A 26,666-nucleotide genomic window follows, 5' to 3' on the forward strand; every position below is an offset into this window, starting at 1 on the left:
GTGCATGAATAAACAGCTGAATTAGTAGGCACGCTGGTCTGGGAGGGGTGTTGGATTTGCCCAAGCACCTTCATCTTACCAGCCCTGACTTCCTCAGGAGTTACCTGTGGCTCAGTGGAAGCCCACAGGTGGACCATGACACAAGGGATTTCAGAAAGTTCCCCGTGACTCAGGAGAGCCTGGAGGAGGCTGGCTACCGGGCGGGGGTGGGTCATGCCTGAACCATCACCAAGCTAGCAACCCACCAATGCCAACGTGATTTCTCTTCACATAACTGACCACTACTCCAGCTTTCTGTCCACAGCTACAAAACCCAGTATTGTTCAGGCTAATCGACACTGCTCAGATCTCCAGTCAACGAATGTCCTTCCCACCATGTCCTGGAAGACAGTCACTGCTCACTCCTACCAAAAAATATTAAAAAAAAGTCTCTCCTGTTTTGAAGAAACAAAAATATGCTGAATTTTAACTAGTGTTTCAGTTACTTAAGTGACAGAATTTTAGTTGCAAATGTTGTGGGGATCTATAGTTACCATCCAGAAAAAAAATCTCAAAATTAATAGGAATAATCATAGCTACCAACAAGAGACATTGTTGCCAATTGCCATGATGGCCTGCAAATTGGTGGAAAACCCCGTTACACAAACAGAAAACCACAAGGAAAGTCACTGCCCAAGGTCACGCAGCTAGCAAACACCGTGGTTACAAGCCAGTCCAGGAAGTACAACTCAGAGGCTGGTGTTCCTTCCCTCACATCAAACTGCCTGGCAGAGGACTTTCTTAGGCCATGCAGGACTTTAAATTACTAGCATCAAGGTGTTATCCAAACACAAAATATGAGACAGGTCTGAGGACAGTTATGACTCATTCAACATTGTCAAAGACCCTTCTCATGCAAAAAGTTATTTCCCAACAGTTGGGAGATAAAATAACTGAGCCTTAGAATTACAACAAAGAACAGGAAAACAATAAGTGAACATTTTTAAATAAGAAGGAACAGTAAGTAACAGGTCTGTGATACGCATATGCCAGCACAATCTCTCTTTTAACTCTGACAAGAAGTATGTATTTTAGGGTGAGTCTCACCCCACCTGGAAGTTCACTCAGGGTAATGCTGTGTAGCCAACTCCCAAGAGATACTTTTGTTATCTTTTGTACCTTAGCAGAGGAAAAAGGAAAAGGATACCAAAAAAAAAAAAAAAATCCTTTAAAATCCATGAAAAGGAAGGACAGAATGACCACTGGGGCAGGTATACATCTAAGTTACAAACAGGAAATAGCTCAAATAATAAATGAAGACCCAAATGACAAAACATGGCATAAGAGGGACATCTCCAATTATTCTTCGTGTCTGTAAAGAAACTTAACACTCATTTGGAAAAGCGTTTCCTATTATGCGAAGGAAACATAACAGCACAATGACATGCAGAATGAAAGGCCATTATTTTCTGCACCTACTAAAATAACACGCTGGCCATCCATCACTGGGGGCCCAAATTCCCACCATTCAGATAACGCTTTGGGACACAGAGTTCTCTGCATTTGTGCATTTACGTGACTTATTCCTGCTCTGCTGGCTAGCACAAAGTTTCTGATCCTCCTACCATGGGTGTTGGCAGGGCACTGGGGTGTCACAGTGGTGACCAGGGTGGGAGACACTGGCAAGACTCTGAGGTGTCTCAGTTACCCCATGGGGGAGAGGGTTGTGGGGAGACTAGTAAGGCATCTGACAGGCAAAATCTGTGAAATGCTTGACCACAGGAAGACCTCTCTCCTGGGCTGGACAGTGTGACATGACCTAGTTTGGTACCCCAAAACACAAACCTGGCCCTGGAGATCTCCAAGGAAGCATGGCTACTACCTGCTAGAGCACCACAGAGCTGGGGACGAGAGGGCTGTGCAAAGCAATGTAACCAGGGCCACGACACGTGGAGGGAAAAGCACCCATGTCTCAGTCGGTGGCAGTGCTACTCTCCTAGCAGGTGTTTGGACACGTGTGGATGAGCTGTCAGTGTATGTGTGTGTGTGTCTTCCACAGGATAATTGGGAAATGTTGCTGGCATAAGGTGGGTGAGGGTCAGGTTTATTAGGCACCTGGAACATGCCCGGCCGTCCCATGAGACAAGGTGCCTTGCTGAGAAGCATGGGAGGAATGTTCCATGGCCTCCAAACTCCCACCTCTCTATCTCAGGAGGAGCCACTGAGGTGGGACAGGGTAACGGCAGCAAAAAGAGCTGACGTTCCACGCACCAGGCTCCGCTAAGTGTTTTACACAGAAAAAGCACTGCATCGGGTATCGGGTTAGCTGGGGCTCATCCCATTTCTGCCCCTAAATTCCTTGCTGATGGAAAAACATGACTTCTCTGGGCCTCTGGACTTCCTCATCTATAAAATGAAGGGGTTCAACTGGATGAGTGTTTTCAATCTTTCATTTTCAGCAGTAAACTCTTCCCTCGAATGGAGCTCTACCAATGTAGAGCACAGGTAAAAGTGGAGATGCTCTGGTTTCAGCAGACCCCCGTTCTCCAAGGGTGACCCCAAGGCATCTCCCTGAACCCAGGGTTCCAGAGAACTTGGTTTGAAAAAGCCCACAAACAGCTGTTGAGAGCCCTTTAAATGCTGATACTTAGGATTGGTGGACAAATTGTATGTATATGGGCTGAACAAAAGGCAGTGGTTTGGTGGGAAAAACTTGGTCTTTGAAAACACAGAATCCTGGCTCTCGCACTCGCTGCTCTGAAGTCTACAGTGAAGATGCCTGCAAACCTCTTGCACTCCATTTCCTCATCTATAAAACAAAAATAATACCACGAACTTGCAGGGCTATCAGAAAGATCAGAGATGTATGCTTCCACCGGCATCTCCTTCAGGCTCAAACTGGAGCAGTCACAGTGCAGGCACAATTGCATTTAACTATATTCTTACTACCATCCTATAAGGAAGCAATTGTACTTACACTATTTTTCGTTAGTATGAGTGAGCCCCTCAATTAAGTTGGGAAGGTCCAAAGCAAAGAAATAGAACAAATCTGGCCTCAATAGATTTCATTATGATTTGCCACAAAGTTCATCAAGGACACTGAAAAGTTTCCATCAATTTGGGACACCTAGCTTCACAGTGTTACTAAATTATATGGTATTTCACTAAGTAGCAAAACCCAAATCATAGGGTGCATTGGACACTTATACCAACATTTCCCAAAGAGTCTGAGATGGTACATTATCTTTCTTTAGAGAATTCCTGGCACATACAATTTTCTTCTGTTGTAATCAATACTAAATTAAAAAAATGAAAAAACTTTCCCCAGGTTAGGGTCCAGCTAAACTTATGGCTCCTTGGGGTGGGGATATGAGGGTTTTATTCTAAGCTCAAACAGATAAAGATATTCCCTCAGACCAGCCTCATGCAGACACATCTCCCACCGTTTAGAAAGCAGAGCAAACTCACGTGCCCAGACGTTCCTCGTGCTTTTTGCTGTCCTTTCCCCACACTTCAATGTCCAAAATGCCCATCCTGTCAGAGAAGTAGTGAAAGTCAAACTGTTCCCGCCACTGCGGATTTGCACTCTTACACAGTGTCTAGAAAACATGCAGTTATAATATTTATTTTCTTAAAATGGCATTCATTGCTACAGCAACTACACATTCATTTCATTTCTAAACAGCAGGAGATCATGGTTATGATTGCTCTTATAAAGTTAAACTTTTCTTTTGGGAAATGAAAGGGACTTCAAGGTTTTGGGAATTGGCAAAACATCATACTCTTTTAGCTGACTCCCCAGATTCACTAATTTATCCACCAAACTTGGAGAAACACTGTTATCCTGAAAGAAACCGTAAATTTTATATATATAAAATACATACTTTTGATATATATATATTTATTATATAATATTTATTACACACATACAATAATGACTATTGAGATAGGCTCTCTATATAATATTATATCTCAATAGACATTTTACAGTTGTTCTCTCTTACGAAAGATACTACTAATTGGTTAATCAAATGGAAGTAACATTTTTATTGGCACATCCATTCAGCGCTGGCTTAAGAACTCTATGAATTAACAGTCTGGGGTCTTAATTAACATCTGTCAGATGCATTACAAGAGAAACCCGTACCCTGTAGGCCGCTGCCTATTTTTAAATCCAAGTTTACTGAATCCAGTCACTAGAATGAGAGGAAGACTATGAAATTCCACTGCAGCCAAACCTAAAAATTAACAAGCGTGGTCTGAAAACTCCACAAGTGTTCCTGTGTTCTCCGAGAGTGATTTCAAGTTGCTTGTATGTTTGATTCATTGGCAGGACTTTCATTTTTGTTTCATTTACACAGAGATTCAATTTGTAAATAAAAAGTGAGCAAAAACTCAGGCCACTAAGTATCAGGACCTCAGGGCCAACTATTAAATCCTGAGGCCAAGTATCCCCGTGTGAGAAAACAGGGACTGCTCAGACCTCAGCTGCAGCCAACATCACGTAACATCATTTATGCTGTTTTTCATCATCATTGGGCTTAAATATATCAGATCACAGCATTTTGAAACCATGAAGAAAAAAAATAAAACTATTAGACCACAAATTAAGTGCAATAGTCCCCAAGGGGAAACGTAGCAGATACTGGACTAATTCTACACTTCACCTTAGTCTAAAAGGATACGTGTGCTCAGTGATGAAAATTTTTTCTATAAATCCTTACCCTGACCCTGGATCGTTAAAGGAATCTTAGTGGAGAGCTGTGGTCATCCTGGATATACTCACTGTGAGGTACAGCCTAAAACTGCCTGGTTAAAATAATTATCTGTATATTTCTGCTGTATCTTGTCTTCAATTTTTTGTATTTCTTATAATAAACGATTCTTCAATATGAGCTTCAATTCTCTACTCCTTGTGGAGTAAATGACATTTCATATTTGATTTTGCACTGAAAATTGTGCAGCAGAGAAAACCTCTTGCCCCCCTAAATCATTTTCTAACTAGTCTGCTTCAGTTAAGTCCTCTTCACTAGAAAGCCCAAACTGCAAATATCCTCAGGCCTATTTTCAAAATCTTCCACTGATGTTTTTCTTCCTATGTGGCTTTTGGCAAATGACTTAACTTTCAAGTACCCTAGTTCCCTCAATCCATAAAACATAGGAAATATTTCTGTCTGACAGTTATGTAAAACTAATTAATTACCATGGTTTGGAGACTAGTGTTTTTGAAATAAAAACCACACCAAATTACTGAGATTAAAAATTAAATGGAAGTTGGATCAGCAGGATAAGATGATTGATTTTTAAAGATGGCTAAAAAAAGCCATTACCTTTGGTCAAAACAAATCACTTTTAATACTTTTTAGATAGTTTTAAAAATCACCGCAAAAAAAACCCCAGCAGCACTAGATGTCTATTTTTAGTGTTCATACCAGCAAGTTAGAGAAAGCCCAGAGTACATAAGTTTGAAAACATGTTTAGTTAACTCAAATATTTTAATCCAACTATAACATATTATACCATTTTATTTTTATATGATTTTGAAAGCATTTAGTAATCCTTTTCCCTCATTCTCTGAAACATAGTTTGCTTATTTTCAAAACAAAAATAAGCCATGCATTCAAATCTATTATTTAATAAGCTTTCTCTAGCTTCAGTTTAGTATATTAAAATAGATTATACTAAGCAATCAAATACCCATATTAACAGACTGCACCTATACAATTATTTTGTTTTCTGGGATGCTCCTAATACAGTTAGGAGGGTTAAAAATAAATTCTGTTCTTGCGAAGTTTAGAGTGGGAAAACTTTTTTTTTCCATTGTTTTAATCTTAAAGATATTGTTCCCCTTAAGGAACTGACAGAACTTACCTTACTTTTATACCTCTGATCTCCCAGTTTTAACTGGACAAACATCTCTGTCATGCTTCCTCCTGAGACATTCTTTCCTTCCAACAAAGTTATACTTATAATCCCGTTCCAGAGTTGGTTCTTTTTCAAGGACTCAGAGAGCCGGAGGTTGCGTATCAAAGAGGACTAAAGCAAAATATAAAGATAACATATAAACTTGCTGATAATTCTTGAGTGTAACTTTGGTGATCAGAGGAATTCCAGCTTTCAATATTTGATTAGAAATAGCACTCCCTGCCTGGTAAAAGTGTTAAGATTCTTCACTGGCTTTGCAAACCTGCAATCACAGTTATGTGACTTCCTTCTCAAGCACTGGACTTGAAACATATAGCAAAGCATGAATTCGAACAACACTTGCATTTGGCACTGGCCTGTACTCCCACCTAGATGTGCTCTTTGGTAGGAATCCTTCAGCTGGGCCTTTGGCTATTTTAATAGTAGGAAAGGAAGAAAGGCATTCTGGGAAACAGAGATATAAGAACCAGGCATTGCTTTTCAGGGAAACAAAATACCTCTGGGCATTTAGAAATTATGGTTTTGAATTTATCCTTCACACTTGAATCTGTCCCCACTTCCCTTTATTCCTTGGGCTACGACTAAAAAGCCTAACACCACTGGGAGATTCACAACTCCAGATATAGCCTGTAATCGGCTAGCCAGCCAAGTGAGCTTTGCAGAGGGAAGGCTGCATAAAGAACACAGCCCCATGGCTGGGACCCAGTAGGGGTTCAGTTACTTGTTACCTTATTTTTTTTCCTTTTCTACACTGTATTACTCACACACACCTTAAACAGAATAAAGAAAAAGGCAAATATCCCCTATTATTAAATTATAAAGAGGCCAAGCACACTGTATTTTTAATTTCTATTATGTAAATTTTCTAACACACACAAAGATAGAACAACAAACCTCCATGTGCTTATTCATCAGATTCGACATTTTGTCAATCTTATTTCACCTATCCCTTCACTATTTTTTTTCTGCCTGAAATATTTGAAAGCAAAATCCTTGTTTGTTTTTACATAAGCACCATGCTATGATCACACTCAATACAAGTAACTATGATTCCTTTGATACTGTTAAATGCCCTGAAGGTCTCAACAGGGTCTTTTTATGGTTAGTTTGTTTGAGTGAGGATCCCCGACATGATCTGCAGGCTGCATTCAGTTGGTGGAGTTCATTCACGTTCTCCGTTCAATAAGTGAAATGGCACGAGTGTGGACTGCTTGATTTGAGGGAGAAATAAATGGGCTGAAGAAGGTAGATGGTGTCGAGTATCATAGTAAAGCAATGAATTTCTAACACTATATATTCATTCCTGTCATCTGCTCACTCTATCTTCGAGATCATTTAGGCATCAATTTGCTCGGTTTGAGGACCAGTTAGTCACAATTTATCACAGCAAACAGTATGTCAGTGCCATGTTAATTACACGTCAGCTTACTTCATCCAACACACGTCACTCCACCACCCTTAATAAATGATGCAATAATGCCAAGTGTTTGGATCACTTTATGATTTCCTTAAACAAAATACTTTTAAGGAAATCTGTGCTCCCAACTTCATATCTGTGTTGCTTTTCTCTTGAAATTGGAATTCACACACACACACACAAATGCATACACACACAGGGGTTTGGAGGTGCTGAAACAGAGCAGGAAAGGGAGATGGGAAAATAAGTAATTTTTTAAAAAAAGAAAAAAAACCCTCCTCTGGAAAACATGAACAATTCTTTCTCTAACTTCTATTTGCAGTTGGGTTGTGGACAGAATATACTCAATAATGAAGGTTTATGAAATAAAGTTAAGTAATTTTATATTTGCTAAAAACAATGCACACCATCACAATTTATCAACAGATACATATATAAATATGTATATAATCTATATGTGTGCATACAGATGTAGATACACTTAATACATTCTCTAGCTTAGTAAGCACACGGGCTAAAAATTTCTATCTTTAAAAAGAAAATGAGATTTTGATTCATATATCCTGCTGCACTTTCCTTTTTTATGTTTTTTCTTCTTAAAGTTCGACTTGCCAACCAACAAGCTGAAGCATGACCTGTCCCATGGCTATGCTTCAAAGTTCCGACAGATATATTCCTCCCTAAACACTGCAACTATTTCAAAATCCTTTTTATAAAGAAGGGAGTAATGTCCACAAGGGATCAAAGGGCATCCTACAGTCTGGCAATTGCCTAAGAAAAATGGCAGTGCTTCCATGAAATATACCCTAAAATAATTTTGCGGCTTGGTATGTCCTAATTTCAAATTGGATGTTTATCTTGGAAAGGCTTCTAACTTGTCCATAAAACAGCCCCACTTAGTTCTATGAGCTCTGTGAAAATGGAATCCAAAGCTGGTTATTAAGGGGGCCCAGAGATAGGTTCCATATGGCGGAACAGCATGGGAGGGCAAGGCAAAGGCCTACATCAGGCCCGGCTTGGCTGGAGCTCCTGATCTATCCATGGACACTCGTTGCATTACACTCTAACATCTGGATTATTGCTTGCAATGTCCCTGGGAAATATCCACTTTCCATCAAAGCTTTTATCTATCTCAGTCGGACTTTGAACATTTTAGTATTTAACACAGTCATGTTTGATGTGATGGACTTGCTCTTTGCTGTCCAAGATTTTTTTTTCCTTACTAAAAGCGGGGTAGGAAAAGAGAAGTATTTATTGCACAGTTCACAGATAGAAAAGGACACAGGACCATTATTTTACTTATTTCACCCTAAGTATTTCTGCAAAGCCCACTATAAGGTTATGTCCAAAAAAAGTTTCATTTGCAAGCGATGCAGTCTAGGATATGAGTATGAGCTTTAAAGACGTTTCTTAACTACTTTCGCATTTCTCTTCCACCCTTGAGACTTGTGATGAGGCTTAAGAGCAGGGTCTGTGGTTGTGGGCGGCATCCGGGCCATCCCATGTATGCTCTCATGCAGATCTGGGCTATCCAAATCTTTTGTGCTCGTCAAAAGCTCCCTTTCTCCCCACCATAAATCGACTCCTCTGCACTCACTCTTAGCTCAACAGCTCAGGTTTTCATGACCGTGCCCGAGCCCTATATGTGAAATTTGTCATCTTAATGCAGCTTGGAATGTGAAAGGAGAGAAGGAAATGACCCATCAAAAGGAGAAACCCACCCCACCTGAGCTGAAACAAACACCAGAAGATAGAGCAAAGCTTCTGGGTCCCGACCCTAATTTCTCAGCAGACATAATGGATAAAATATAGTACACATCAGGGTTTTGTTATTTTTCTCCTTCCTCCCAGAGGATCAGAACCTTTTACTATTTCTATGTGGATTCATTCATAGGCTCTCTTCCTTCGCCCTCACCCCACCAAATCCACACCCAGAAAAAGTGACTTTCTTTTGAAACATGCAACTTAGTTATGACTAGTGAAAACAAGGTATGATATTTAACTTAGAAACATATTAGCTTTTGTAAAAATGAAACAGATTCCAAAACATTAATATACTTCCAGGTCACGAAAATTTCACAGGAAGGAAGGGAAGAAAGGGAGAAAGACTGAAAGTATAGGCTGTGGAGCGTCTGCTCACTTCCAACAGGTACAGAATTCTCAGGAGTTTTTGATCTAGGAATAGACTCTCAAAACAGTGAATAGATTTTCCTTCCTGGGACATAAAAAAACAGATTGCAGCTTGGCAAAATGCATTATTTGAGGATTTTGGCCAAGTGGCATGCTGTGAAGACAGCAATGTGGACGCCAGTACCCCGATTCCCGGCGTGGCTACAAAGGAAACCCTGGGATAGTGGACATGTCAGCTCAATGCCTCCTGTCCGTCCCAAGCCAGGAGGAATAGCAGAGAGGTCACCAGTAAAGAAGGATCCTGATAGGAGGGCACAGAGTCCAGGAGCTGGGGCCACAGCCTGCAGATATCAAAAGCAATGTTATATTCAGCGATGCCACAGTCCATAACTAACTATGCTGACCAATACCACGGGGTAACAATTCAAAGCACTCCCTTGGGTGACAAAAAAAACACCAAAACATTAAAAAAATTAAAATTAAAAATAGGGGCGGGACTTCCCTGGAGGTCCTGTGGTTGAGACTCCGTGCTCCCAATGCAGGGGCCCCGGGTTTGACCCCTGGGCAGGGAACTAGATCCCACATGCATGCCGCAACTGAGAGTCTGCATGCTGCAACTAAGACCTGGTGCAGCAAAATAAATTAATAAATAAATATTTTTTTAAAAATAGGGGCATTGAGAAAATGTTTTTGCAAGGTTTTTGTACTAGGCCTACCGTACTTGTGCCAATTACTGTATGGGTACCTTTTAGATCATCTCAGTGATGGAGATTTAAAAGTATGTGTTCCGATGGTGCCAATCCATCTTATTTTGACTCTCATTAATTATTTTTCCTGAATCACTGTGAGAAAGTAGGGAGTCAAGGAGACAAATGAATGAAAAAAAGAAAGGAACTAACTTTGTAAGTAAAATGAGGAGTAAAGCAAGATTCCAACTATGTTGGCAATGCTTAGAAAAACTAAGGGAGAACATTCAGTCTATAAAAGGTTTCCCTGAAATATTCCTTCCAAGCTTTTTCAACATGTAAAACTACTTCTCATTGTCAACAGCTTTTATAGCATGACATGAGAAGATCCATACATTCATGCAACAGGCTTCCAGAAAGCTGCTACTCGACAGCTCCTTATATCATCTGAAGAGAACCCTGTAGGCATAAATTCTCCTAGAACTACACAAACATTTTTGCATAGGATATAAAGGAAGCCTTTTAAATTTCCCACAGGGGAATGGACATGAAAGATGAGATTTATATTTATAGATGAAAACTATTTCACAGTCCCAAGGACATGAATAATCTGTGTGCACAAAGGCATTAGCTATAAAAGGATTATATTAAATTATTTTTTAATTAAAAGGGAATATCCTCACTCCATGTTTGAACTTAAAAATAAAAACTAGACTAAGAGAAGATTTCTAAAAATTGATAAAGTCCATAAATACCCAATGATTCTCAGGGTTCTGGACTGAGGGGGGAAAAAATGAGGGCCATGTGATTCAGCAAGATCTTCCGTTTTGCCCTGACCTCTAGAAAGCTCAATATTAAATGCTGGGCTCATATACGATAATATTCATCAACTAGTATTTCTTTTTGTTTGTTTGTTTGTTTTTGCGATACGTGGGCCTCTCACTGTCGTGGCCTCTCCCATTGCGGAGCACAGGCTCTGAACGCGCAGACTCAGCGGCCATGGCTCACGGGCCCAGCCGCTCCACGGCATGTGGGATCCTCCCGGACCGGGGCATGAACCCGTATCCCCTGCATCGGCAGGCGGACTCTCAACCACTGCGCCACCAGGGAAGCCCGTCAACTAGTATTTCTTGATTCACATGTGTCATCCTGCGGGCCTTCATTTCTGTGTTCCGTATTTCTATGTCTCTCCTTCACTTAAAATAGGTCAAGGGCACCCCTATACGAGACTGGGACTAGGGTGAGGCAAGTGAGGCATTCGGGGTGAAACATTTAAGGAGGTGCTCACTCTCAGGCTTCTGCAAAGGCAGGTCTGGCCCCTGAGCCCGAGTGCCTTCTCATGTTTTACACCCCAGGCACCTCACCTCCCTCACCCTAATCCCAACCAAACCTAAGATTTAGCAGTGCTCCCCACTGCTCTATAAGGCCTGCCCCTCTTACATCCCTGGCTTTGCCTCCTACTTTCCCTAGCATCCCACGCCGTACCCTAGTCCTCACCAGTGGCTCTCAAACATCACTATGCTTCCGAATCACCTGGAAGGCTTGCTAAAAGATGGCTGGGCCCCGTTTCCAGAGTTTCTGATCTGAGAGGCCCGAAATGGAGGCCCAACATCCACATTTCAGAAAATGTCCAGGTGACGTTGATGGTGTTGGCCCAGGGGCTCCCCTTTGGAACTGATAACAACGAATTCGGAGCACTTGCCATGCACCACATTATTTTATAAATGTCCTGTCTCAATTCACTTCCTCCTCCTTCTCATCTGGTGAGATTCACTCCAGCTTTCTGGGTCCCCAGCCTTCAATCCACCCCACCCACCTGTAAAGCCAAGATAAGGGCCTAGTCTCTGAATACCCCCAACTCCTTACTCTCATCTCTCCTAATCCCTCATCAGTTATGATGGCCAACTCTTGTCTCCGAATTCTCAGGACAGTGTTCCTGACAATACAGTATGTGCTCAGTGAGAGGCTTTTTTTTTGGCCAAAACTCAACCTAATGTCACTGAGAGGAGAGATTTGATGCAAAGTTTAGGAAGGAATTGGCTCTGTTCTTCTGGGCTGGAGACACACAAGGTTTGAGAGTTCTAACAGATCAAAGGTCTTACCTGAGCATGACTGAAGCCCACAGAAATGAGGAAAGCCTCTAGAAACCATTCTGCTCATGGTAATGCTGACCTAGACTTCAAAACAAGGCAGTAGAAGCATCAGGGTTAAGATATTTAGAAGTGTGCCCGTGCAGTGTCACTTCTAGATAGATAGGCAGGCATGTAGGTAGGTAGAAAGAGAGACAGGCATATAGACAGACAGACAAATAAATTATGTAGATATAAAGATGAGCAGATAGAGATAGATAGGTATATGGATGTATATGGCTGTTTGGGGGTATACCATTCTCCAATCCTTCAAATTTAACCAAGAAAACAAAAAAGTAAAAGGTATTACTAAGGGTGGGCATTTGAGTTAAGAATGTGTCAAAATGAAAAGGAACCAACCAAACAAAAAGCATTCTATTAATTGGGAAAGCAGTCCAGACACAATACTCTCAGTTAAGTTCTACAAATGGACCACACTTCTTGCAAGGGGTTTTGCTTGTGCTACTTCCTGGGTTTATAGCGAAATAAGGGACATGGGTTCACCTAGAGAAAGGTACAGTGATAGAGGGCATTTACCAGTAAGGTGGGAGGAGTAGTATCTCTTCCAGTTTGAGCAGCTTCTTCTCAACCCAAAACTATAGGACAGACAAAACAATCATCCAAACCTCCTCCTGGCTCTTACCTGGGCTCTGGTCACAAAGCATGTCATGATATGTAGCTGGATAGATAGGTAGACGATAGATAGATAGATAGATAGATAGATAAGATAGGCAGACAGACAAGACAAAAAGAGCTTCCCTCCAAATTCTTTGACTGTCCTCTTTCAATTTAAGTTCCTCCACATTAAACTAGCCTTGTGACAAGATACCCTACAGGAGCTAAATATGTTAAAACCACACTTCTATAGCTACCGGAGTCCCAGCCCTGCAAAGTGCTTCAGCCTGCAATGAGGTCTTCAGTGAACCCATCTTGGCCCACGTGTTAGAAGCAAAATTGACAAGGTCAACCTGTATAACTGAATCAAAGGCAAAAGCACAACCATAATAATTTGCTGAGACTTCCCAGACTTCACTCATTTGGCCAGACAGCTAACCCACAGACACAGCCGCCCCTGGGGCAGCAGCCTATGGGAGGGGTTACAACTGACAAGGATGCCACGTCATCCCCCTGGCAAGACAGCGTATAGTCACAAGACCCAACCAGCATCCCATCACAGGGGGCTGCTGGGCGATGAGGCTGAGGACGGCACACTTCAAAAAGCCCAAGTGGACAAACCAGCAGAGAAAGGAGGCGCTGGCCCATGCAACAGACAGCTCTCCAGTTCAAGACCAACCTCAGCAAAACACTGCTAATACTAACTCCACCTTTCTGAGACTGCCTACCTGTTCTGAGTCCTAGATGTCAGAGAGCTAGAAACAGAGGGGCAGACAGAGCCCAAGGGAAAAAGAGAAAGTGGAAAAGGGGAAAGAAGACAAGGAAGACATAACCTAAATTCAGGCAGAACCCTCACCATGTAATTCATGACTCTTACCAAGTCATGACACTGAAATAAAGTATCCAAAAAAGCCGAAAGCAAGAGCGTAGCCCCTATATTTTGTCAGGGAATACAACGGGAAAAGAGAACCATTCCAGGTACTACGAACAGAGGGAATATAATGCGGAGAACAGGTGATGGAAAAGCTGAGATGCCAAATAAGAGTATATGGAGAAAAGTTAAGGTCAGTGACAGGAGGAGGCAGCCAGCACTCTTAGGCTGGAGTGAGGGCGGGGCGGGCGGACTTTCTGTAAAGTTCCAGGTAGTAAGAATTAGGGTCTGCCCCAAGTACTCAACTCTGCCACGTCAGCCAGAGGCAGTGCATACACAAATGAGTGCAGCTGCGTTCCGATCAAACTTTATTTGCAGAAGCAGACACAGGGCTGAATTTTGCACTCAGGCTGAAGTTCAATGACCCCTGGGCTAGAGAGAGAAAAAGAGTAAATGCTAGGATCAGGGTACAGAAAAAAAATGTTGCACTAGGTACAGGGATGTCTTCTACCTTAAATGGCTGACACAGAATTGCATAAAACAATGGATCAGAAGAGGGGCCATGTGAGAATAAATACTTATCTCAGTGCAAATTATCTAAAATAAAGAAAATCCATAACTAAAAGGGCACTGTGGTCACTCATAATACAGTCCCAAATGAAAGGGCAAGGGTGTGGTCTGTATATATGCAGATTTTCTGAAAACAATCAGTGACCCATCAATTCCATATTTTATCATCGTGTTTTTATCCCATTAGACTATTTGATGTAAGAGAAGTAACTGCTGTTAATTTTCTATCTCTGTAACTATGATATACATTAGAAAGTGAGAAGTAAGGTTTGGAAACAGTTCTATTCACAGAAAAGACTGTGCATAGTAAATATCTAAAAAGAAGTAGGGGCTTCCCTGGTGGCGCAGTGGTTGAGAGTCCGCCTGCCGATGCAGGGGACACGGGTTCATGCCCCGGTCTGGGAGGATCCTACATGTCGTGGAGTGGCTGGGCCCATGAACCATGGCCGTTGAGCCTGCGTGTCCGGAGCCTGTGCTCCGCAACGGAAGAGGCCACAACAGTGAGAGGCCGAAGTACCGCAAAAAATAAAAGAAAAAGAAAAAGAAGTAGTTATCTGATTCAGGTCCTTTTAAATAAGATTTTCAGTTCTCTCTTTAAAAGGCTCATTAGAAGGAAAACAAAGGCTTTTGTATGAAACCTAAGGCTATTTTTTAAAGGCAATCTCTATGTATTTACTGTATTAAAATCAAGGTCAGTATCAAAATCAAGGAAACGGGGAATTCTCTGGCAGTCCAGTTGTTTGGACTCCGTGCTTTCACTGCCGAGGGTGCAGGTTCAATCCCTGGTTGGGGAACTAAGCCCACGAGAGACCAAAACAAAACAAAACAAAAAAATCAGGAAATGCTTTAGAAGACAGTCCACAAAGACTCTGCCATTCTGGGTCCCTCTAGATGATGCAAAATTATAAACTTATGGGTCTAAGAGCAATTATTTAAATAAAGTTAAGTTATTATAAGAATAAGATTGAGGTGAAAGAGTCAATGACATTTTATAGGTAATACATCACTTAGGACTAGTAAAATTTTAGATATTCATAGTAAGTAATCTTCCTTATATTAAAATTCTGTTACCTAATTTTTAAATATAATAAGGAAATCCTATAAAAGAAGCTTATAGTTTAAAAATATCAAGATAGGTTGATCAGGGTATTTTAACTACTTACACACAGAAGATTAATCACAGAGTCTATAGATTTTCCACATGACTCATTTTCATAAGCTAAATTAGAAGCTTTCTCATGTTTTCCTCCACAACTGCAAACTCTAAGCAGCAAATGTCAACCTAACAACTGAAATTCTTCACCAGTATATAAATGGCATCTCTCATATAAGATTGCGAGTAGCTTTCAATGACCTATATTCATCTAAGGTTTTATTAAACATTGTATTAGGTTTGGGCATTTAGTCTCTGAGCCCAGTGCACTGAAGTCAAAATTCTAGAAACGACAATGATAGGGAAAAAAGAAGATGACGGTTCCAGGATCCTCTGTTCCTTTCATATTTTTGATATCTTTATCCCGGCCGTCAACATTTTTCCTCCCCCTCTTCATTCCTTTGGCTGTTCTTCTAACCTCTCCTGTCCTCCTCTAGACTCCCATATTCCCCAAGCTCACAATTTTTCTTTCTAGCCTTTATGTTCTTCCGCAAACTGCCAGTGCTCTTCCACAGGCCGGAGCTCCCTAACTAAAGATGGTTATTGATGTACAGTACCAGTGTTTTAGTGCAGCAGCAGAATCAATAAATGAGAAAATACTGCTTTGTCAGGTTTCGCCAGAGCATGCTGGGAAACTTTACCGCTGAGAATGGTTACAGCAACTCTTAATACATGAGAGGGAGAGCCGAGCGCCCTTCTGTGGAGAGAAATGATGTTCTTCTACCCTCTAGTGACTATAAAGGAATAAGACAAAAGCTGAAGGAATTTTTGAGACGACTTCACATGATTACTTATTGCCTCTTAAGTTTATTTCTAAAAAAAACCAGAGTCTTGGAAACCAAGTGAACAGGTAGGATTAAAAAAAAAAAAAGAAAAGAAAAGAAAACCACCTTAGCCTGGTTATTTTTAAAGTGCTCAAAAATGCAAAGGATATACATTTTAGGAAGAGTCAGAACTTTGATTCCTCTGGATTTGAAAAAGCAAGGTTTAGAAAGTTTACCTTCTTTCCTAGGAACTAGTCAGGTTACAAATCTCTCCTCTCTCTTTCACATACACATGCTCTTACAAACACACGAAATCTTTGTTTCAATCTCCTTATTTTATAGAGAAGTAAACAACTGCAGTGTGGTGAGGTTAGAAATGAGAGATGGCCTATATCTGTGTACACATGTGTGTGTATAAATAAATGCATATACAGAGATTGCCCACGCACCCTCCCCTCATACACGGACACATCATGGCCACCTCCATCTTGGTTATTCCTCTTTTAAAAGCAGTAGACCTGCTAAAGTAAGTTATGCATAATATTTTTGGTTTTGTTTACATTTACATTTATTTTGATATTTAGTCACTTAAGTTACAATGTGTTACCTTAATAACCTGATAATAACACATCCCTACCTTGGTACACCTATACTTTTTATAAATTGCACAGAAGTATATAATTGTTTAAAAAGATACTAACAATGTAAAAAAGTCACCAGTATTTCATGGAGAAATCTTTAAAGAAATGCTCACAAAAAAAAAAAAGGTAAAATAAAAGTAAAATAAAAAAGATTTATAAAATATACCATGTATTCTTCTCAGTCTTTTCACTGCCCTTATAACAGTTTCCACCTAATAGTAAATAGCTTTCTAAAGGACTAAATCTAACTGCACTACAACTCCAAATAATTCAAGCTTAATGAAATGTAACATTCTAACATGGCCGGTACATATAAAATGTCAACACTAAAACAAGTGTAAGTTCAAACATCTGGCTATGCCCTTATTAAATGAAATATTAAAAGGGAGTTTGTTTCCTTTTCATTCATAACAGCAGTAAGAGGAAAAGAAAGCCTTTCCATGTAAAGGTTGGATAATAATCTTGTCTACATTTGTCTTTGCTACAAAGGTAACCACATGATGTAAAGAAAAAAAAAAAAACAGTTATATTTACCTTGCCGGCACTTAACTGCTTCCGATTTGACCAACGCTAAGGATTATGTCCATTGAATCGTGAAAAAATTGCAAAATAAAAGAGAGAAATAGAGTTGTTAACAACATCATGATGTTATCATGCTAGTTAGATGGTGCAGACTACATTCAAACAACTGACATCCACATTCTGAAGTTTCAGAGAAAACACATTTCAGCAAGAAAATCGTTAGAAACCTAGAAAAATCACATTTCTGTGGTTGTGTTACATCATTTTCTCACAGCATTCAAAAATGAAAAAACAAGGACATAGAATACTGCTCAGTCCTTACAAGTACATTTATGTTTTTATTTGCCTGAAAACACTCTAATTTTACCTCGAAAAGCAAAGTGGAAAGGCAGGTTTTTCCTACCTGAAATATTCAGATAGCATTATAAAAATGTTTAAGAAATTCATGGACAAAGTTAGTTCATGTTTAGGTTTCTGTAGTTTTAGACACTAGAAAAAAATAATTCCATTGCCCTCTGCTGAGAAAATCTCAATATTTGAAATAATAGGAAAAACAATCTGAGTCATTTCTTCACAATGAAGAAAAATAGGCTAATGTACCAGTGAGGGAGGGAAGAAAAAAATGTTCTGAACAGCCAGTAACTTCACCACTGTTCTCTTTTGATCTCTCATTTGTCGAGCTAAGACTGCTGAATTTTGCCTACCATTAAAGTTCTCTCCTAACAAAATCCTCTCATTACTCCTGTCACCGTCCAGTACTGCAAAGCTCTACTCTGGCTGGTTAACCAGCTAACTGGATGTTAAAACTTGGAAAAATTTGGCAGATTACAACTCAATTATGAATCTAATTGAGCAGCCCATAGTAACTATTATGATTAAGGAAAAAAATGCCTTTAGGCAAATGACCTATCCACACTGCCAGTAAGTCTCCCCAGTAAATTAGAAACCAGAAAACAAATTGTCTTTGGGGAAAATCCACTTATATTCCAGGGACCAGCAAGTAGAAACGCTGGTACAAAAATGTCTTGAAAATATCCTTCAGGAAAAACACTTTCCCTGGTGAAACTGTAAGCTCAACCACTCAGCATGTGACCCAGAGTTATAGAAACTACAATCTGGGTATTAAAATCAGTTCTTTTTGTATTTTCCCGACAACATATGAACAAATATTTTCACCCAGAACAACCACTAAAATTAATCACCATGGTACACATGGCTATTCCTAAATAGCCTTTTGAAATACAATTCATTTGATTTTTATATCACCAAAGATTAAAAAATAGATAAGGAAATTAATGGAAAATGAGTATTACTGTCTGCTTACTACAATACTAACAGCTACCATATATCGGGTGTCTACTCCATGCTAAGCACTATATTTGGTCATGTTGATCCTCACAAACCTATAAAATAGATAATCTTTCTTTTAAATCAGCATTTCACAAATTGTAGCTGAGAATTAAGTAATTCTGTGAATTTGACCTGATCACTTATCTTCTCAAAACTAAAAATAGTGGAGTCGGGATTCAAACCCAGGCAGTCTGATGACAGAGCTCATAATGATAACTAAAATATTATTTTTGCTGAGAAAAAGAGACAGAGGGCAGGTTCATCAGCCCTCCACCCAGGGCCTTACCTCCTAACTGTACCATGCCTGTATGCACTTAAATCCCTGGCCCTGAGGGTCAATTCACAGACATTTTGCACATGTTAAGATTTTTATTGGCTTGGCTCTAAAGCAACAAAGACTGCCTCAATGACAACGGGAAGAAATACGGGTACAAAATGGAGAATTCAAACTGAAATCTCTCCATCAGGCTTTAAATTAAAATGGAAATTTATAAACAAATTATTCCCAAATAATCTCCGTCTCCCGTGTTAGTTACCCCATTTAAAAACCCAATAGAAGAATATCTTTAAATACTAACTTAAACTCAATGAAAAGATCAACCGTTTTCTGATACCTGCTCTATCCAAAGGGCCCCTGATATGCACTGTTAGTTGAATAGCCACACACGGCCAAGGATAAATTATTCCTTGCTCAGGTATACTTTGAACAAGAATATAAACAGAAAAATAACACGACCAGTCAGAACAAATAGAACAGGCATTACCATTATTATAATTTCTATAATACCCCATTTTATTTATATATGTACATCTATATATACACTCACATACATATACATGGATATGTATATATATGTATGTACACTCGTATATATAGTAAATAGATTGTGCACTAGACCCTGCCAGACAAGCAAAGAACAAAGAAAATGAGAAATCGTACCAGCAAGTAGATAATGCGTACCACCTGACAAACTCTCAAAAACAGGGCGTGGAGGAGTCAAGGGAAGAAGGGCCAAACTAAATAGGATGACAAGTGTGTCTCCTTTTAGGGCTCTGAAAAGACAGGCTTTGAGATGTTTTCCAAAAACAAACTCAAGCTGCATTGAGTATTAATTGCTCTGCAACTTGAAATAAATTTTGACTGAAATGGCTCTACTTAAAAACTCCAAATTTTGGCAATATTTCAACATATTTTAAGTGCCAGTAGTACTGCTAAATACGATCCAATACACTACAGAAAAATTCACATGTGGAGTAAATACACAGTTATTATGCAGCTGAAATATGCAGCTATCTTCATGAGGTCATTATCCAAGTTTACAAACCCCACTTAAATATGTAAGAAAATTTCAGAACATATCAGCTGGCAATTATGCAACCACGTGGCAAATAATATGCTCATTTCCATGGCATGTCATTGTAACCTGGCATCCAGCTCAAGGAACTGGTCACCTACTGGATGCCCTGCCACTGAATCCGATGGCAATGCCATCAAAACTAAGAGAAATTAAAGGAAGTCCCTCCGTCACTATGTTGGATAGAAAAAAAAAATTATTTTTGACATCAGTTTAAGATATTTTATCATCAAAATATCAATGTTGGGCTCCCCTGGTGGCGCAGTGGTTGAGAGTCTGCCTGCCGATGCAGGGGAAACGGGTTCGTGCCCCGGTCCGGGAGGATCCCACATGCCACGGAGCAGCTGGGCCCGTGAGCTATGGCCACTGGGCCTGCGCATCCGGAGCCTGTGCTCCGCAACGGGAGAGGCCACAACAGTGAGAGGCCCACGTACCTCAAAACAAAACAAAACAAACAAACAAAAAAAAATATATATATATATGTATATATATATATCAATGTTATTGAGGCCTCAGGTTTTAACAGTGCCACTTCTTAATTAATAAATGGAGATCTCCCCACCAAAGTTATCATCAAGTAAATGCTCATAAGTAAAGAATTCAGATTAAAAATAGCAACTGTTTAGTTGACCCTCTGGCAACTGAAAAATCACTGTGCAGTTTTTTTGTTGTTTTTTTTTACTCCTTTAAACTATCTTCAGTGAGTTTACTAGTAAATCACTCATGATTTTCATCATGAAAATAAATTACAACTAACTGCAAAGGTAATGTCAAAATGAAGAATATTCTCCACACTGACCCCACTGACTCAATTCAAGAGGTATTATTGGAGGCCTACTTTATAAACAGGCTTCAGATTTTCATACCAGATTCTAAACATGCTGAAATTTTAACACATCTTAGTCCTTTTTCAAGTAGCTGTTTTTAATTGGCTTTTTAAATACCTTTCAAATAAATGACAATCCAAGATGCTTTCATACTCATTTTCATTCTTGGAATTTTAAGGTATAATACCAGAATATAAAATAAGATTATGGTTTGTATTCACATATTTTCTCCTAAAAACAGAGTCCCCATCATACTGTCACAAAATCCAATGCTTTTTGATGTTACAGACACCTTTAATAGGTAATGCATTAACTAGAAATGACCATGTAACAGACTAGAGAATATTAAATGTGTGTCTTCCCAGAAGAACTCTCAATAGAAAATTTGGTAGCTAAAAGAAAAAGGAAGATGAAACGGAAATGCTGCAAATGTATACTTGATCACCTTAGTAATGTACAACACAATGACTAAATCCTGGGAACAGCTTTTCATAACAAAATAATGCCTAAGTCATCTAGTACCTAAGAAAACAGTAAATGGAAACCTTAACATTTAGAAAAAACATATTTTGTATAATCTGTGACAAGCAAACCATAAGCAGCATAAACACTTAATAACAGCAATAGTATTATTGCTACAATATTAATAATACATCCCTAGCCAAAATAGAGATCATTCCTTACTGGATTTCTTTCCAGGTTTCCAAAAGAAAGGGTGTACATTATCACAGATAGGTACTTTTAAGTCTCTATAGAGTTTTTCCCCCTACCCAAATAAATACAAAAATGTCAGCCATCTGGCAACCCAATTATCAAAGAAAAATTGCAATGGAGAATTTTAAAAAGAACAAAAGGGTCACACTCACGTGTCTCTTGAAATCACACTGTTTTACTACTAGGTTCAAATTTAATACAATCACTCCCATGTCATCTTCTAAACTGTTTGGATCTTCCAATTTTAAAATATGTTCAGTCGTTCTATAAGCAAAAAGCAACAAATGACGGTAGCACTTATTGGTTGTACTTTATAGCCTTAGAATATATCAGGAGCTTATGATAAAAATCTCCTACCTCTGAACAGGGGTGAGACACAAGTTAAAAAAAGCACCAGATTCAGTGAAAATAAACCAACCATCTTCAGGGGTAGAGAAACTGTTTGGCATTGCCTAATTCAACAGTTGGTCAACTGATTCTTCTACCCTACTGCCCAAAGAAAATGTAAATACTTGTTTCAATTTTAAGGTAAGTAGGTTAATGAACACGAAAGTACAAAATTCAATACACCTTTTAGGTTATGTTATAGAAGATGTAATATCTGACCAATATATATTTGGGAGCTAAAAAGCAAAAATTATAGAAAAACTCACATTTTAAAGCACTCTCATTTATTCCGATTTTGTCATTTGATTATCTTGAGTTCCCTCTAAAATTCACTAATAACAACTAGATGGTAAAATTACAATACCTGTTAAGCTCAAGATCACTCAGAACGACAAAGGCAGAACCCATGAAATCAGATGTAGTTAAATCTCGATCATACACCTACAAAGAAGAAGGGGGCCAGTAACACACATTAATATGGCAAACCAACTGAGTATATCAAAGTATGGATAAATGCAATAGGCTGGGAATTTTGAATTCAGTCTTCTAGATCTAAAAACAATTTGCACAGTATAAAGAAGAATTTAACCAAGCTGATGGAGAGAACAAAATTATTCAAACCTGTGCATTTTGCTTACTATGGCCAAAATAACAGAAAATACTTTTAAGGCAGTATTCATATGCATTAAGATATTATGCACAATGGACTACTCTCTGTAGTTTAAATGGTCTCTCATTAAAATTTAGTACTTTCCGCAGTGAGCAAATCTGCCAATTAAATAGAAATTTGCTAAATATTCTATAGCAATCCCATTCTGCACTCAACTCATGCAGTTTTAACCCAGATGTTAGAGCAATTGATGCTTACAACCGGTAGCTTAAAGCTCTCTGAGAAAGGCTTTAGTACTTGTCACCACTGCACTGGCAGTAATAATTCTTCCACATTCAGTAAGTTTAAATACAATCAATGGAGATATTATTTGCACTCTGCTAGATCTGAGAGTAACATACAGTTTGACCAAGGGTATAAAGAATAACTTCCATACTTATATTTTTAACCCAGTGCTTAGGAATGATACAAGAATGAATTTGGGGAAGTTGACTTTTAAGAGGGCGAAGATGGCTAAGAAAAAAATGTTTTTAATAAAAGTGCAGATTTGAAAGTCATCTGGGATTACCTTCACACGCAGCTTTTGATCAAGGCTTTGTATTGGCAATAAGACTATTTCGTCCCAAACTGGGTTCAAGTTCTTATATATGACTTTACTTTTGTACAGAGTCTTCCCATTCAGCTTAAATTTCACATAGGGATCACTCGTGCCTTTAAATGAAAAAGAGAGCAAGACAGGTTTTTAAAATATACGTTAAAAGCCTATAGGATCTCCATTAAGTAAAGATTCTTTCCACACTCTCCAGGCTCAAAGCACTTCACTGAGCACACCCAGAACAAATGTCTCCCTGCACAGAGACTGAGGGCCCCAGAGGTGGAGAGGGGAGAGAAGTGAAACAATCTGGGGTAAATGACTGATTCTTCTTTGCCTTTCGTGGTAGAATATAAATGGGCTCCTTGAGCTTTTTCTGTTTGGTTTCATTGTGGGTATGTCATCACTCTCCTACCCACAAAAAATTCAAGAAATAAAATCCACCAGCACCAGCCAAGCATCTCAGGAGTCCTGGGGAGAAGCCCACTCCTCCTAAGAATGGCAGTGAGTCAGTGAGAATGGAAAGAAACCATTTTCAAACATTTGGCCAGATGGCTGACTCAACAGAACCCTGTACTTTATAATATAATCATAATAAATCAATCAATCCCTGGAACCACCGACTCAGAAGATGGGGCCTGGGGACTCAGACCCCAGAACCAGGGGCGTAGAGATTAAACTGACAAAGTTGCCATTCTTCGCCCCCACCTCCGCACCTGCGGTAAAGCAGAGAACATTGTCTCCCCCTGGCGAGCTGAACGCCCCTCAACAAGGCCCTTCAACCCGCTGGCCTCGGGCCAACACCCTTGACCTGCTGCCTCCTCCCGGGAAGCTTTGAAAAGGAATGAACAATGTCCCGCTATAGCCACTATGTCCAAAGCAGAAAGAAGGGCCGATGATGGACCCTCCTCCACATTTTTCAGATCAGTTGAGGGAAAAAAAATGCCCACAAACGTAATACCAGGATTCATGTGTTGTGCAAGTGTGCCATCATACTCGGGACACAGAACAGTGACTGGGACATATTTGCACTTTACTACCTAGTGAAGAATGAATAAAGGAGGCACAAATAAATGAATAATCCACGAGGCCATGAATGAAGGCCAGCCGATAATGCTACAAAGAAAGGGAAAAAATCTAATTTGGGGAGGTATGCTGGTATAATTCATCGTGAACCAGACTCTGAATAAGTGCTCAAAGACCAACAGTCTGTTTTGTTCACTGACACATTCCAGGTGCCTTGGACGATGCCCAACTGAGGCCTCCACAGATTTACTGACATGAGTTCTTGATATTAAAGTCAAGCCAGTGTAGTCTAAGACTATTACATCAAAAATTAATTAGGCTACTCTGTCACAAACATTTCCAACTCGTTAATACCCACCATGAATTACTTCAATCATTTTTCTTTTTCAGCTCTTTCTGAGGTTTCTGCAGGACGGAAAACTCCTGAACATGAATGCAATTCTATCCTAACTATTCTAACTGGGAGTCACATCACTTGGGGGCAAGATACTACACATTGGCTAAAAGTCTTAGCAGAGTAACCAAGGCATCATTTGGATAATTCAGCCATTCCAGTATGGCAAGGCTGCTAACTTTAAAACAAAGACATCAAGTGACAAATATACAGATATACATATCCGACACTCACGTTTTAAGTTTGGCAACAAAGGGGTAGAAACCCAGCAGTCTTTACTTTAAACCTGGATACACATGTACTCGCACATGCTTAAACAGCAATTCTGAGCAGGATAGTAAAAATGAAGGCATTCCCAGCCATTCAGTGGAATAGTCACTAGTGAGTCAGTAATCTGTCCACACCCCCTCTTTGAGAGTACAAGAGAACACCTGCGGCAAGTCAGATTTTAACGTCATTCTGATATATATAGATAAAAAAAAAAGTGGGGGGAAAACTCTAATAAAAAGAGGCCTTTAATTAAATGAAATTGCCACTCCGGGATCAGGCCTTCATGCTTGTCAGCGTGCTCTCAAAATAAACATCTCAAAACCAGGCCTCGGTGGTGTCACTTTCTCACAGGCAAAGCATACTGGGTAATCCCCAGGCATCTTGACAGCTACATAATGTTCAAACTGTTTCACGGGTGAATGGCAGCAGTTGCGTGAAAGAAAATATTAATGTCTGGAATTAATAGAAAAAGGGACCAGGGTTTACAAAGCCAAACAAGGAACCAGGGTGTCAAGTGAGTACGGCATTAATTGTTAGGGAAAATTTGAGAAGGGGGGGCAGGGGGCACGTAGTGATTTTTTCTCTCTGAGCCTAAGTGCCTCACTGTCAGGCAAGTGACATCTTAACTAGGCAGGTTCTGAAAAGGGGTCGCCACTCAGGAATGCAACGCCCAGATTATACAAATGATGAGATGACACCTGAATGGGTGGACTTTAACCTTTTTTTCACAGGGCGCTTCATAAACAATGAGGCTCCTTGGAATAAAGAGGTAGTGTGGAACTTTGGGAGGAGAATGAAACTAGGAGGCCAGACACGGTGCCTCCTTCCTGGGGTCGCCACCCGTTCTGCCATGTGGACTCAACAGAGTCACGGAGCCTCACATTTAGAATATGTAGCCATCACGCATCCAGAGCCGGAGCTTCCTGCTCCCATGCAAAAGGTACTGTGGTTCTGTGTGTGCTGAGACAGACTTGACAGCCACTCAATGGTCCTCCAGAAATGCTGTGCCAATTCACACTCCAGACAACGATGCGGGACAGTCCTTATTTCTGCTCCTGATGCTCTGGATGGTCACGCCTCCCTTGACCCTGCTAACATCACTCACATGCCACAAACACAGGTTGCCTCAGAGCATGGCTCAGGGTTACTGAGTACTAAGGCGGATGGCAAAGGAAGGTCCATCCCAGAGCCTTTTCTTCTGTACCTGGCGGGCAGCAGGCAGATGGTATATATAACCCAAGGTCCAAGAGGTAAGTGTCAAAATAGAATAAAACTTGGGGGTTATGCTAGTTCACAGGCGGGAAAGGTTAGCTCCAGCTGGGTTATCAGTGGAGGCTGAAATAAAGGAGATGGGAATTGAAACATGGGTGGATCTGGCCAAGAGGAAAAGGACTGAGGCCATTTGGGCTGGAGGAACCGGCACTGAAAGGGGAAAGAGGCCAAAATGACTAGATCTGTGCAGTGCCAAGCAAGCATTTCAATTCATCCAGAAATTAAGGGGGAAAAATGTATAATGAGAAAGTTAAAAACCCCAGTTTTGGGCTTCCCTGTTGGCACAGTGGTTGAGTCCGCCTGCCGATGCAGGGGACACGGGTTCGTGCCCCGGTCCGGGAAGAGCCCACATGCCGCGGAGCGGCTGGGCCCGTGAGCCATGGCCGCTGAGCCTGTGCGTCCGGAGCCTGTGCTCCGCAGCGGGAGAGGCCACAGCGGTGAGAGAGGCCTGCGTACCACAAAGAAAA

The 26,666-nt window shown here is 40.2% G+C and overlaps 1 protein-coding gene across 5 annotated transcripts in view; it reads right to left on the minus strand.

Moving 5' to 3' along the window:
* The window catches only part of MCTP2 (multiple C2 and transmembrane domain containing 2), a gene marked incomplete at both ends in the record, with an annotated part of 197,884 nt that overhangs the window by 130,440 nt on the left and 40,778 nt on the right, over positions 1 to 26,666 (minus strand). For all 5 annotated transcript variants that reach the window (XM_079699877.1, XM_079699876.1, XM_079699875.1 and 2 more), the window contains 6 exons: positions 3,448 to 3,578; positions 5,851 to 6,015; positions 17,415 to 17,450; positions 21,801 to 21,912; positions 22,400 to 22,476; positions 23,214 to 23,356. In XM_079699877.1, the coding sequence (XP_079556003.1) occupies positions 3,448 to 3,578; positions 5,851 to 6,015; positions 17,415 to 17,450; positions 21,801 to 21,912; positions 22,400 to 22,476; positions 23,214 to 23,356 (664 nt within the window). The remainder of the gene's footprint in view (positions 1 to 3,447; positions 3,579 to 5,850; positions 6,016 to 17,414; positions 17,451 to 21,800; positions 21,913 to 22,399; positions 22,477 to 23,213; positions 23,357 to 26,666) is intronic.

The sequence above is a fragment of the Hyperoodon ampullatus genome (genome assembly GCF_949752795.1).
Source record: "Hyperoodon ampullatus genome assembly, chromosome: 3".
Classification (NCBI taxonomy): Eukaryota; Metazoa; Chordata; class Mammalia; order Artiodactyla; family Ziphiidae; genus Hyperoodon; species Hyperoodon ampullatus.